Source organism: Hyperoodon ampullatus (assembly GCF_949752795.1).
Source record: "Hyperoodon ampullatus genome assembly, chromosome: 16".
Taxonomy (NCBI): domain Eukaryota; kingdom Metazoa; phylum Chordata; class Mammalia; order Artiodactyla; family Ziphiidae; genus Hyperoodon; species Hyperoodon ampullatus.
In genome coordinates, this window is record NC_136929.1 from 57,399,695 (window position 1) to 57,413,474 (window position 13,780).

At 39.1% G+C, this 13,780-nt stretch overlaps 1 protein-coding gene across 1 annotated transcript in view; it reads left to right on the top strand.

The window, feature by feature from the left end:
* Positions 1-1,792: 1,792 nt before the first annotated feature.
* LRRC63 (leucine rich repeat containing 63) overlaps positions 1,793-13,780 on the top strand; it is a gene marked incomplete at both ends in the record, with an annotated part of 50,285 nt that continues 38,297 nt past the window's right edge. Inside the window, 4 exons of the mRNA XM_079721624.1 lie at positions 1,793-1,877; positions 8,310-8,987; positions 9,465-9,533; positions 12,888-13,048. Coding sequence (XP_079577750.1) covers positions 1,793-1,877; positions 8,310-8,987; positions 9,465-9,533; positions 12,888-13,048 — 993 coding nt within the window. The remainder of the gene's footprint in view (positions 1,878-8,309; positions 8,988-9,464; positions 9,534-12,887; positions 13,049-13,780) is intronic.

Below are 13,780 nucleotides of genomic sequence, written 5' to 3' on the forward strand. Positions count from 1 at the left end.
TGGGATTTACACACCTACCTAATGAGTTTTCTATCTCGCACTTTCTCCATCAAATCTCCAGAGAAACACATGCGCATACATGCAAACACACACGATGTATCGATCACAGTACGTACAGGTTCATCAACATGACACAGGACACAAGTCACAACACGATAGTCAGAACAAATAACTAGGACAGTGAGAAATGGGTTTCTTTTAAAGCTCTCTTGGATCCTTAATGCCCCTATGCCTACACATTTCCTATTCATCCAGGCACTTTAAAGGATCAGAAAGACAAAACAGGTCGCATTAAAGGAAGAGAAACAAAACAGAATGTTCGCTATTCGGGGGCCCTGTAAAATCAGCCCCAGGATCCGGCTGCACAGAAGTGCAGCATGAAAGAATGCCAGCCCGGACCCTAGACACCCGAGTTAAGCACCTTGCAAGCGAGGAAAGTAAATACATAATAGTGGTCATTGTCATTAAGAATAAAAACAGTAATAACGATTGTCACCACGGGGTTCCGTACAGCAGGTGCACGTGGAGCGGGCTTCTCCTGCAGCCCGGCACAGCAGCTGTGCAAAGCGAACGGCCTCGGCGCATGCCGCCCGCTTGGGCGGGACCCGCTGCGCAGTACTCCGCGGGCGGGTGCGCTCCCCGCCCGGCCCCGCCCTCCCCCCTGCGCCTGCGCATCCGGCGGCCGGGACGGGTTTATCGGCTTCCGGTTGCTAGGGCCTGTCTTCTTGGTCTGGGGTCGCACCTGGCGGTTGGGTGAGGGTGGCCTGGGTGCTTTCTTTCCGGACAGCATATACCGCGGGAAGGCCTGCGACCTCACTTGACCTTAACCTGCCTAAATTCCCAGGAAGAGGAGATAAAAAAAGGAAAAGCTGATTGTTTTGAGAAGCAGCTGATTGCCCTAAAGGAGAGCGTACGAGTCCAACGTTTCCAAGCATCTCTTCCAATAATAAGAACGGAAAATTACAGGCCTCAAGAGGGACGTACTACCAGGAAGCATATCTTGAGTGCTTGTGTGCAAGTCATCCTGGGGGGATAAAGCGGCCCATTTGTGCAGCTCTGGAGCGTACCCGTCTAGACTGTCAACAGAATAGTGATGTCCCAGGCACTTTGATATTGTCCCGACTAAGCACACATATTTGGTTCTATCTTCTGGCATCATTTCTAAAACAGTACTAATTGGGACCGCGATCCTGGAAAATCTCATTATACTGAAGATCATTTTATTTTTGGGTTAAATAGTTATGGCCCAAGTGTAGTGGTTGAAATTTAAAATAAGTCATTATTACAGAAAGGAAACAACTTATTTGTGAAGAGTTAGGTATTGTGGGTCTTCAGAGGCCATGGAAGGACTTCCTCACCTTTTTGACCAAAAACTCTTTCCAAATTTATAAATTGATAATATTTTGGAGGTAGAAAAAAAAATGAGTGTCAGTTCTGCTGTTCTGGAAAATCAGTATTTACTAGCTGAAATAACACTGACTGAACTTTTTGCTAACATGTGAAATTTTAGAATGACCCTGATTGGTAATAGTATAAGTATTTTTAACTTTTGTATTAATTATAAACCTAAATTTTATTTAGATTCTTTCTAGAAGTTTTACGAAATTATTTTCTTACCCTCTTTTCCTTTTATAGAAATTCTGCTTGGACCCAGTATAGTATTAGTGCAGAACAAGTTTCATTAGGATGTAATCTGCATTCGAATGAATTATTTTTCAGCAACAATTCAAACATATTCAAAAACTTTTCAATTCTCAATCAATAGCTGTGAAAAACAGTGCTTATTAGTAAAATGCAAAACCATCCACAACTTCTTAGAAGGCCCTTACCTCCAAATCTCCCTAAGCCGTCTTTATGCCAGAAGAAAGCCCGTGCAGGTATGTGCATTACTCAGATGTTTAACTTTATTTTTTACAGAAGTTGCTCAACCTGCACAGCTCAGAATCACAATAAGGACACTCACTAATAACCAGCAACTTACAAATGTTTGTTGTAAGATGGTAACATCCAATTCATTTCTACAAGTACAGTTGATCCTCATCATTAGTGGATTCTGTAGGAGTGAATTTACCTAACTGCTAGAATCTATTTGTAACCCCCCAATCAGTACACTGTACTATATTTTGTCTTTTTAGCTCCAAAATATACCATGAAGAACACTTCGGAGCAGTATATAGAGCTCTTTCTCAGTCCTTTTATAATAGTGAAACTGTGCAGGAGGGGGGTATATATGATAATTCTCGGACACATGCAAGGCATTGAAAACACACATGTTCCCAGCTGAGGTCAAAGAAAGATATGGCTGTGCCTTCTTGTTTTAGCTCTCATATTATAAATAACTGCCCTTTTCCTGTCTAGTTAGTGCCATGTTTTCTGAATTCTGTACTTTTTGTTGGTGATTTAACCGTCTAAAATAGCCCCTAGGTATAGTACAAGAAGGCTGTGATGTGCCTTACGGAGAAAATATATGCCTTAGAGAAGCTTCCTTCAGGCCTGAGTTACAGTGTTGTTGGCTGAGAGTTCAATGTTAATGAATGAACAATCTATATTAAATAAAGTGTCTTTAAATAGAAGCACATATAAAACAAGGTTATGTATTGATTAGCTGCTGATAATGTTGAGACCAGAGGCTTGCAGGAACCTAACCCCGTATTTTCCCAAGAAGTAATGGTTCAGTGTTGGATAGCTCAGTGCTCACTGAGACTACAGAACAGAACTGCCACAAATCATGAGAACTGAGTGTACTTATAAGCACAGTGCTAAGAACTGGAGATATAATAGTGAGCAAAACCAAGTCTGCCGGGCTTCCCTGGTGGCGCAGTGCTTGGGAGTCCGCCTGCCGATGCAGGGGGCGCAGGTTCGTGTCCCGGTTTGGGAGGATCCTGCGTGCCGCGGAGTGGCTGGGCCCGTGAGCCGTGGCCGCTGGGCCTGCGCGTCCGGAGCCTGTGCTCCGCAACGGGAGAGGCCACAACAGTGAGAGGCCTGCGTACCGCAAAAAAAAAAAAAAAAAAAAAAAAAAAAAAACCAAGTCTGCCAATCCTCTTTCTTAGTTACCCTCTGGTGGGATCCAATGATCATACAACTAAATGTAACATTACCCGTGATAAGTGCTGTGAAGTAAAGATGAGCCACTTTTATGATTATAACTTTATATAATACCCTTAATCCTCTATTTCTGTATATGGTATTTATTAACTCCTTACTTATAAGCAATGGTAAAATTAGCATATTTCCTCTTTTTCCCCTTTTCAGTCTCCTCTACCCCTTGATTTTAGTTGATTATATCAATTATTTTAGTGTCGACATTTATACTGTTCAAATGTGCCTAGTCTGTAACTTGGTTTACAATGCTAAATCATTACCTTTTGATCCATGGCTATTAAAGATGTGTGAATCAACATACCTATGTTACATCCAATTTCCTCTCTCACTTTCCCTACCAACTTTTGTTATATCATTTTTACATTTCTATAATGGTCTACATTTCTGCATTTACAATCTGTTCTTTAATAATAATACCCACAGTTATGTAGATATACTGCTCACTACTAGTTCTTTGGTTGTAGTTTTTCCGTTTATCTTTTGGTTGAAGTTTATCCTCTAGTACAGAGTTTCTCACTCTTGCTATTTTGGGCTGGATAATTCCTTTTCGTGGGGGGCTTTCCTGCTTTTGGCAACATGGAGATTCAATGACCTTAACTATTAGTAATCCTGTGTCTCCAAAGGTTCTTGGCAGAGTGCTTTGCATATAGTAGATGTTCAAAATACTCATTGAATAAATGAATGAATACTTAAAATGACCGAAATATAATTTATAAAAATGAATATTCAAACACTGAAATAAAAACCTGAAATAAATACCTGCAGTTTGCATACAATGCTAAATGCTGTAGGGAATGAATGACACGATTGATCTGGTCCCTGCCTTTCAGGACCTTTCAAGAACTTTAGTTAAACTCTAAAGATGAGATACAGTAAGAACCTTAGATAACAATACAAAGAGCATAGAATTTATGCCCAATTAATGGTACAGACAGTAGTACTTCATAAATGTGAGAAACCCTGGGGCAGGAATGGGGTGTGAACTAAGACTTGAGGAATTAGTGAAAGTGAAATGAAATATGTTTAATTATAGAGGAGACCCGTGTAGTTTTTGATGGCAGAGGAGTCTATTGGAAAAGTGGAATTTTAACATACTAGAAGAAAAAGAAAAGAAATCATGGGGATGGGGAAATGTATCAAAAAATAGTGAAGTCTAAATTGAGAAGACAGATATCATCTTCATTGGGCAGATTTCCCTAAGCACCTCTTCTCTCTGTACCCAGTCAGAGTGCTTACCTTTATGGTCCCAGAGTATCCCCCATCTACCCCCTTACTGAGCTCTTATTCTCTAGTGTAACTGTTTACCTGCCTAGTTTCTATATTAAATCATGAGATCTTTGATGGTAGTAAGGTTTGTGCTGTGTGATTGTACCCTCAGCACTATGTGTACAGCTAGCACATGGGAGGTGTTAAATGTTGAATTAAGTAATGAGAGCAGTAAGTATGGGTTGTGTTCATCAAGAAGGGTGGATTGTATAAGGTTTAAGGTAGACTTTGGAAAAGGAAAATGATTTAAATTGGTTAGTAAGAGAAAGTATTCCACACCGTGTGAGCAACAAAAGAAACTCAGGTCTACCTAAAAAAAGAAGAGTGTCAGAGAAGGATAAGTGATCTCACTTGATCTAATAGGTAAGTCTCTGTTCTAAGCAAGAATAGCAACGATGTACTGGGTGATTATAGCACAAGGATAAATGGAACGAAAGACGGCGGTGTTATAAGGAATGGAGAGAAGAACCGGGACTATTCTGTTAAAAGATACTTGCTGTTAGGCGGCGTAGTGTTTATTGAAAGTAGACTTAGATTCGCTGTAAGTGTATACTGCAAACTCTAGGGCAACCACTTAAAAAATTTTATAAGTATAACTGATATGCTAAGAAAGGAATGAAACTGAAGGAGAGAAACTGACTCATAAAATTCTCACCTAAAACCAGAAAAGACAGAAAAAGAGTGGAAGATTTCAAAAAGACAAAGAAGTGAAACAACTGCAATGAATAGAAAACTTTACAAATGTGGTAGATGTTAAGCCAACAATGTCAGTAATTCGTTAAAACGTGAATGGTCTAAAGTGTGCCAGTTAAATGATAGAAACTGTCGGAGTAGATAAAAGACAAGAGCTAATTATATATTGTCTGCAAGAAACTTCCTTTAAATATAAAAACACAGATAGATTAAATGTAAAGGGATAAAGATACATCATACTAACACTAATCAAAAGAAAGCTGGAAGTGTATATATGTCAATGCTACTCTCTCACTTCGTCCCAGCTTCCCATCCCCCGCCCTCCACCCCTGCCACCGTGTCCTCAAGTCCATTCTCTATGTCTGCGTCTTTATTCCTGTCCTGCCCTTAGGTTCATCAGTACCATTTTTGTTTTTAGATTCCATATATATGTGTTAGCATACAGTAATATCTTTTTCTGACTTCTTCACTCTAACAGACTCAAGATCCATCCACCTCACTACAAATAACTCAATTTCATTTCTTTTTATGGCTGAGTAATATTCCATTGTATATATGTGCCACATCTTCTTTATCCATTCATCTGTCGATAGACACTTAGGTTGCTTCCATGTCCTGGCTATTGTACATAGTGCTGCAATGAACATTGTGTACATGACTCTTTTTGAATTATGGCTTTCTCAGGGTATATGCCCAGTAGTGGGATTGCTGGGTCACATGGTAGTTCTATTTTTAGTTTTTTAAGGAACCTCCATACTGTTCTCCATAGTGGCTGTACCAATTTACATTCCCACCAACAGTGCAAGAGGGTTCCCTTTTCTCCACACCGCCTCCAGCATTTATTGTTTGTAGATTTTTTGATGGTGGCCATTCTGATTGGTGTGAGGTGATACCTCATTGTGGTTTTGATTTGCATTTCTCTAATGATTAGTGATGTTGAGCATCCTCTCATGTGTTTGTTGGCAATCTGTAAAATAGCTAGCTAGTGGGAAGCAGCTGCATAGCACAGGGAGACCAGCTCAGTGCTTTGTGACCTAGATGAGTGGGATAGGGAGGGTGGGAGGGAGACACAAGAGGGAGGGGATATGGTGATATATGTATACGTATAGCTGATTCACTTTGTTATACAGCAGAAACTAACACAACATTGTAAAGCAATTATACTCCAATAAAGATGTAAAAAAAAAAACTGGAGTAGTTATGTTCATTGGCTTGTTTTCTTATTGTTGAGTTGAAGAGCTCTTTATTTTGGATGCAAGTCCTTTATCAGATGTGTGTTTTGCAAATAGTTTCTCTCAGTGCATGGCTTGTCTTTTTATTCTTTTAAGAATGTCTTTCACAGAGTAGAAGTTTTAAATTTTAATGAAGTCCAACTTAACCATTTTTTCTTTCACGGATTGTTGTTTTGGTGTCATATCTAAAAAGTCACTCTGAATAGCACAGGGAACTCTATTCAATACTCTGTAATGACCTATATGGGAAAATAATCTAAAAAAAACCACAGTGGATAGATGTGTATGTATAACTGACTCAATTTGCTGTACAGCAGAAACTAACACAACATTGTAAATCAACTATACTCCAATAAAAAAATTAATTAAGAAAAAAAGTCATTGCCACACCTAACATCACCTAGATTTTGCTCATGTTATCGTGTTTTGTTTTAATATGAGAGAGAGAGAAAGGAAAGTTGAAGATGGTGGTGTAACCATTTTATGGAATGAGCTAGCTTTGATAAGTTCCATATAAGCAGGAAGCAAACATTATCCTTCTCCTGCTACTGCCCTTTAAACTCACATGGCACACATCTCTCTACCAAGGCTTTTCTAGTCACTTTCATCTATTAGCCTTGTCTAATTTTTAGATATTAAACAAGTCCAATCTAAATCAATACTTTCATCTAGCATGCAATTAAACCTTGCCCTTTCTCCCAGCTCAGACTAGGTCTGCTAATTTTTAGACAAGCCAAGAGCAACAGGGGCATGATAAATTCTTCCACCTTGTTCTTTTACTTCTCTTCCCCAACTCATAGTTTCTGGTATCTTCATAGGTGTGGCTAGGAGTGGGAAAGAGTTAAGGAGTTAAGAGTGAAGGTGAGAATCAGTTATCAGTCTCTGTACCCCCTGGAAATGCGAGAAGGTAGAGGTCAAGTAGATTCAAGGATTCTCTTGCCTTACACAAGTTGCAACACAGAGATTGGAGGGCCAATACATTTCTGTTACTCTGTAGGTATAAGGGGGTTGGGGGAACCATGGCAGGGAGTGGTGAGATGTTATTTTCTCCTTGTGGCATACACTCCTGTTCTCTGTAGATGCTTCTCTGAGAGTCCCCCTCACTTGGTTTGAGGTCGGGGTAAATCCTCCTCCACCCACCACAAGGAGGGGAAGATCAGGGAAACACATAGCACGCCAATAACTCGATTCAGAAGAAATCCTCTCTGCGAATGCAGATCAACCTCTAGCCATCTCTCATATATAGACAACAGGTGAGAGTTGGGCTTGTTTTGGACATCTCTTTGCAAATCTTGCCTTAATGAATCTCTTATCTTCTCATCAGAACGTTGAGGTCCTCATCATTTATTGTACTCAACTGAGATGATAGACAAAAATGTTATTTAACATTCTGTCACAGAAAAAAGAGAAAGCACAATTTGATATAGTGAGGTCCCTAAGAATGCAGGCACAGTGCATTTTCTGCACCTAAGAGAGATAAGAATACTTCTGGTTGTAACCTGAGTGAACTCATGGTACCTTGTAGCCAGTATCAGCATGTTATCATGTTCCAAAGCCATCTTGGTCTGATATCTGGCTTTGAAAAGAAATGTAAATCTTTGCTCAAAGAAGTTTCAAGTGAGGAAGCGATAATGATAAATAATAAATAGCCAAACTTCACTGAGTCATTTTTACCTCTCCATATTGCCAGAGTTTTTAGTGGCAACTGCTCAAAAATCTCCCTTTATGTCCTACTCTTCCTCATCCATTCTGTTCTTCCAGGAGTAGCTGCCTACTCTTTCTAAATCTAATACAATTTAGCCTTCCTGATTCTCTAATTGTTCATGTAAACTTTATCCCAGTAAGGTAAGCAAAAGCCCTGATAGCTGAGTGAGTGTATACAGAAACGTTTCTATAAGGTGAGAGAGGGTGAGTTGATAAAGAAAAGCTATGAATGCTGAGACATTAATGGTTCTGCCCCTGACACCTTGATAAACATAATCTAATTCTGCTTTATTTTGTCTTTTTCTGGTTTAGGAAAGACTGGTGAAACTGAGCTACCACGTGTACGGTTCATTCCAGATAAAACCGCTTCATTTGAAAGAGATAAAACTAGTTTTCCTGATGTTCCAAGAGATCAGTCACAAACCCCTGTTAATATTCAAAATCTCTTTCTTGATCATCGTGTACAAAAAAGAGTGACTACTATTTCAACAACCAAAAAATCTTCTAAGCATGTCTATTGGCACATTCCAGAGACTGCTACTGGTTCCATATTTTTTCCCAAGTGTCGTTCAGCTTCAAGTCGAGTTTTTGGGAAAGAAACAAGAAAGATGGAAAGTTCCAGAAAATCAGAAGAGCCATTAAAAATAACCAATATTTATGCTAACATTTTAAAAGAGATTCTGATTCTCTCCTCAGAGTTCTCCAAACTACCAAGTGCCCCTTCTTCAGTGCCCACTCCCAAACTCAAGGAAGTTCATTCTGACCAGTTTTTACAAAAGAGCAGTACCTACACTTTTAAGCAGCCCCTGTTACGTTTAAGTGCAACAGTGCCAATCCCTGTACCGAGGACTATACCTGTTAAAACTGAAAGTCAGCAGTCTGACCGTTTACAATGTCGTATGGTGACACTAAATATTAATGATTTTCCAGGTCCCATTTTCATACCGACGCCAGTTTTACCAAGGAAACCTCTAAGACAGTCTGTGATAGGTAAATCCAGTCTGAACATGGTCTGTAATAATGGGGTCAAGTAGAGCAAAAGGGAGAGAAGGCATCCAAGCATATGGTGGTTCCCCCTTGGGTCTGCAGAATGGGATGGTGGGATTCCTTTTCACCTGTACATTTAATATATGGGGCAGAATGCAGTAGCAGAAATCCTGACCTTGCAGGTCTGCCAAGGGCAAACTGGGAACTCCACCCAGATGGCGGTGATGGGAACCAGATAAAGCAGTTCAAAGGATCAGAAAAGCTCATATAAAGGAGCAGTATGAATGAACAGTCATCTGTAAGGTGGTCTAGATGAACTCTAGAAGCAGAATGCCAGTGCTCATGGATGCCTTCATGGGCACTTTTCCATGGATAACCTCAATTCATTAAAAAATGAACAATTATAATGAAGTCATAATACCCTCAACATGAATTTTCACACGAATTTAAACATTATCCTATTTTTAATTTTTTTCCTAGAAAGTCGTGTAACAGAATATGAACATGTAGAAAGTATCCCAAAGCAAAGCATGCTGAGCGTATGTGAAGGTAAATGCTAGGTTTATATCATTCTTTTAAAAATTGTATATATGATCTCTCCAATAAGTATTTGTGATTTTGTGTTTGTGTATGTGTGTGATTTACACATATGTCCCACCTCATTTTCCATTCCTTAAGCTATTTACTCAGCAACTATTTTTAGAGTGTTGACTATAAACCCAACTTTGTACTGATATTGGGAACATAAAAGACGGAGTAGTCTTTCTTTCCTTTTCTTTCTTTTTTTTTTTTTTTTTTTGCGGTATGCGGGTTTCTCACTGCTGTGGCCTCTCTCGTCGCGGAGCACAGGCTCCGGACACGCAGGCTCAGCAGCCATGGCTCACGAGCCTAGCCGCTCCACAGCATGTGGGATCTTCCCGGACTGGGCACGAACCCGTGTCCCCTGCATCTGCAGGCGGACTCTCAACCACTGTGCCACCAGGGAAGCCCAAGATGGAGTATTCTTAATCTGGATGGGGAAGATAGATGTGCAGTCATGACAGTTAACTGCTTGCCATGTGCCAGCACTGTTTTAAGTGCTTTGACCTTAGTTACCTAGCAGAAACAAATGAAAAATCATCTTTAAAGAAAGATTACATCATGCTACATCTCACACTATTTCTCTAAACAATTTCACAAATACAGTGTGTAGTAAACAATTCACAATTATTAGGTACACAAAGAAAAACAAAATGAAAGAAAACTAGCAGAAATAGTAAGCAGTAGAAACATACCCACAGGAGTTCCAGCTATTAGAATGATCAGATTCAGATTTTTAAATAACCTAACGACTTTTGCTTCTAGCCAGGATTGAGTAGCTTGTATTGGACAAACCCTCCCACCAAAATCAGTTATTAAAGCTGCCCACAAATATATAAAATAACCATTGAAGTTACTGGAGAGTAACCCTTGCAAGCATGACTTGAGTGGTTACCATTTTTGAAATAAGCTGAATTAGCTGTACATTTACCTTGGCTTTTGCTTGAGGGGATTTGTGGTGTTGGAGAACAGGGCACAGGTAGAAAGAAGGTGATAGTTTTGCTGGATTGAGGAGATAGCAGTCAGACTTCAGAGTTGACAAGATAGCTGGGATAGAGGGGTAATATATCAGAGAGGAGAAAACTGAATTCAAATAGCTGCATACAAACTCCCTTAAGAGTGTTGGCTGATTTCTAAGCTGGGCATGTACAGCACAATACGCTAAGAAACACAGCAGAGAACATCAGCTGAGATGCTAAGGAAGTGAGCCTAGCTTTTGACAGTTGCACAGAAGACAATTATTGGAGTTCAAGCTCTGCTGAAATGAAGGGGCCTTGGTAAACACACTGGGCTTTCAGTTGCCGACCCAGAAGACCTATGCCTTGGGAATAAGAATGATGCTCTAGGAGAAAGGACAAAACCAAAATACATTATCCCCTACAAAACTCAAAACCAATCCTTGATAAATCGAAGTGGTATTTCCTGCCTAGTCGAAGAAAACCTAACACTTATTAGAGACAGATAATATTATCCAGACCCTTTAAAATTTTCATTCACAATGTCCAGCATTAAACTTAAAAATCACAAGGCATCCTAAAAACAGGATAAAAGGTCTGGAAACCAGTAGAAAGAGGCAAAAGAAAGAAACCCATAGGATCAGGTATTGGAGTTTTCAAACAAGGATTTTAAAATAACTATGATTACTATGTTGAAGAAAATAAAAAGTTGAAGAATTTTATCAGAGAACTGGAATTTCTGTTTTTAAAAATTAGAGTCATATAAAATTTTAGAACAGAAAAAGTAATATAACAAATTAATGATTCACAGATGTGTTTAGTAGGAGATTATACACAGAACACTCCAGCCATAAAACTTTCTCTTTTTTCCCCAGTTGTATTGATACAATTCACATGCAACTCTGTATAAAGTTAAGGTATACAACATAATGACTTGATACATGAATATACAGTATGGTGAAATGATTACCACAATAAATTCAGTTAATTCCCATCACCTGACAACTTTTTCTTGTGACAAGAAATTTTAAGCTTCACTCTCTCAGAAACTTTCAAATATACACTGTAGTATCATTAACTACAGCAGCCATAAGACTTTCTGAGCACACTACCCTTCCAGCAGTTCCCTATCCCTGTCTGTGACATAAATTAACCACTGGGTCTCCTCCACATCATAGGCCTAAACAAGTCGTGCTACCATTTCTGACTTAGGGAGTTTATTCCACTCTGGTGTTTCCCTCTTTGAAAAGTTCCCAGGTAAGTTTAAGCATCCTGAGATCCTTCAGAGATCTGTCAGGGAATTTCTAACCACCTCTGCACCTCCATCTCCCTCCTTTTCACTCAAAAATCAACTGCTTGAGCTTAGCCCCTAAGTGTGGGTGGGCAGGAAGCAGGCCACAGACTTAATTCTTAACTCTTTCTCCATTCCTCTTGCTCCATTCCCTCCCACAAGACAAGGAATCTCCATATCACATCATACATCTTTCTTCATTCTGTGGTTAACTTTCACATTGATTGACCTGAAATGGGCACAAAGGCCTATTTTAGAAATTAACAACTGAACGTTGTCTTCTTTGGTCTAGGATGCCTCATTTCTTCTCACTGAAGCAATGGTATAAGAATTACTGAGATGATAAAATATGTTGCAGCAAGTAATAGAGCAAGAATGGCTGGGAGTGTAAAATATATTTCAAAATATTTTCCTGCCACACCTGGGTGTGTGCTTGAACAGGCCATTTTTGACAAAAGGTGAAACCCACAAGGGTTGTGATAAAGTAAATGTAGGTGGTCGCTGTTTGGCTACTCCTGAGTTGTCTTTTTTTTTCCCCCCCTTTTCTTGTGTGAGGTCTTTAAACTGAAGGAAGAGCTTAGTTACACAGGGTATTTGAATCATGCATCAATGTGATATTAAGGCAAAAAGCAAGATTTCTCCTTGGGATGTGATCTCTATCTGAGATATGCTTGTATGATGTCCTTTATTCATATTGTGAAGCAAGAAGTTGTTTATGTAATTCATCATAAAATGTTTTTACATATAGCACAAGACTCAGACTGATGGAATCTAAATTATTGAGGTAGAAATCTACGAGCTTATGGTTTTCTTTTGGAAAGAAAAGTTTGCTATCTAATATTAGTCTGCTATCTAATATTAAAATGTTTGGCCAACAGAACCAACTGAGGTTGGGTGGATGGAGGTTATGGGGAATCTCCAACATGAGGTTGGGTGGGTGAAAGTTATGGGGAATCTCTTCCAAAGGAGGCATCCAGGTAACCTATTTATGATGACTTACTGTTATCATAACATGAATACCTTTTAACTTTCACTCTAAGTGATCACACATTTACGTTTCCTATCTTGTTTTTTTAGGTAGCATTAAATCTAGAAAAACTGAAACCTCAGTGGCACATATCGTACATGGTGAAGGTTTTAAGACTGTTGTGGCAACATGCTATGAAACAGTAACAGCCATGACCAAGCTGGCCATAGTAAACTGTCAAATTCATGGAAGAAATGCACTTAATCTTAAGGTATACTACATCTTCTCAATGGCAATTTCCTGTTGTATTATTGGTCATTTTTGTTTTAGGTTTCCTAACTTAGGTTATTCTCCATGGTATTGAAGCAACAACATAAAATGGTGGTGGTTGGGGGAGTGATGGAGTTGTATAGTAACAAAACTTTTGTGTGCTACTGAAGTTAACTTGGTATCAATCCAAACTAGATGTTTTAAATTTAGGATGCCGATCGTAATCTTCATGGTAACCACTCCTAAGAAACTATCTTAAAAACGTACACAAAGGGAATGAGAAAGGAATCAACATGACAGATTACAAAAAATTAATTAAACACCAAGGAGGCAGTAATGTAGTAAACGTGGAATAACAACAATGACAAAAATTCCAGAAAAGGCAAAACTATGGTGACAGTAAATATATCAGTGGTTATAAGGGATTTTGGAGGGAGGGAGGGAAGGATGAATAGGAGGAGCACAGGGGATTTTTAGGGCAGTGAAATTATTCTGTATGATACTGTCATAATGGATACATTTCATTATACATCTGTCAAGACCCATAGAATATAAAACAAAAAGTCTGAACTCTAACATAAATTATGGATTTATGTTGATAATGATGTGCTAATGTTAGTCCATTGATTGTGACAAATATACTGGTTTGTGAGATGTGGATGTCGGGAGATGTACTGGGTATGTGTGGGGAAGGGGTATGTGGAAAAGAAAGATCTCAAATCAGTAACCTAAC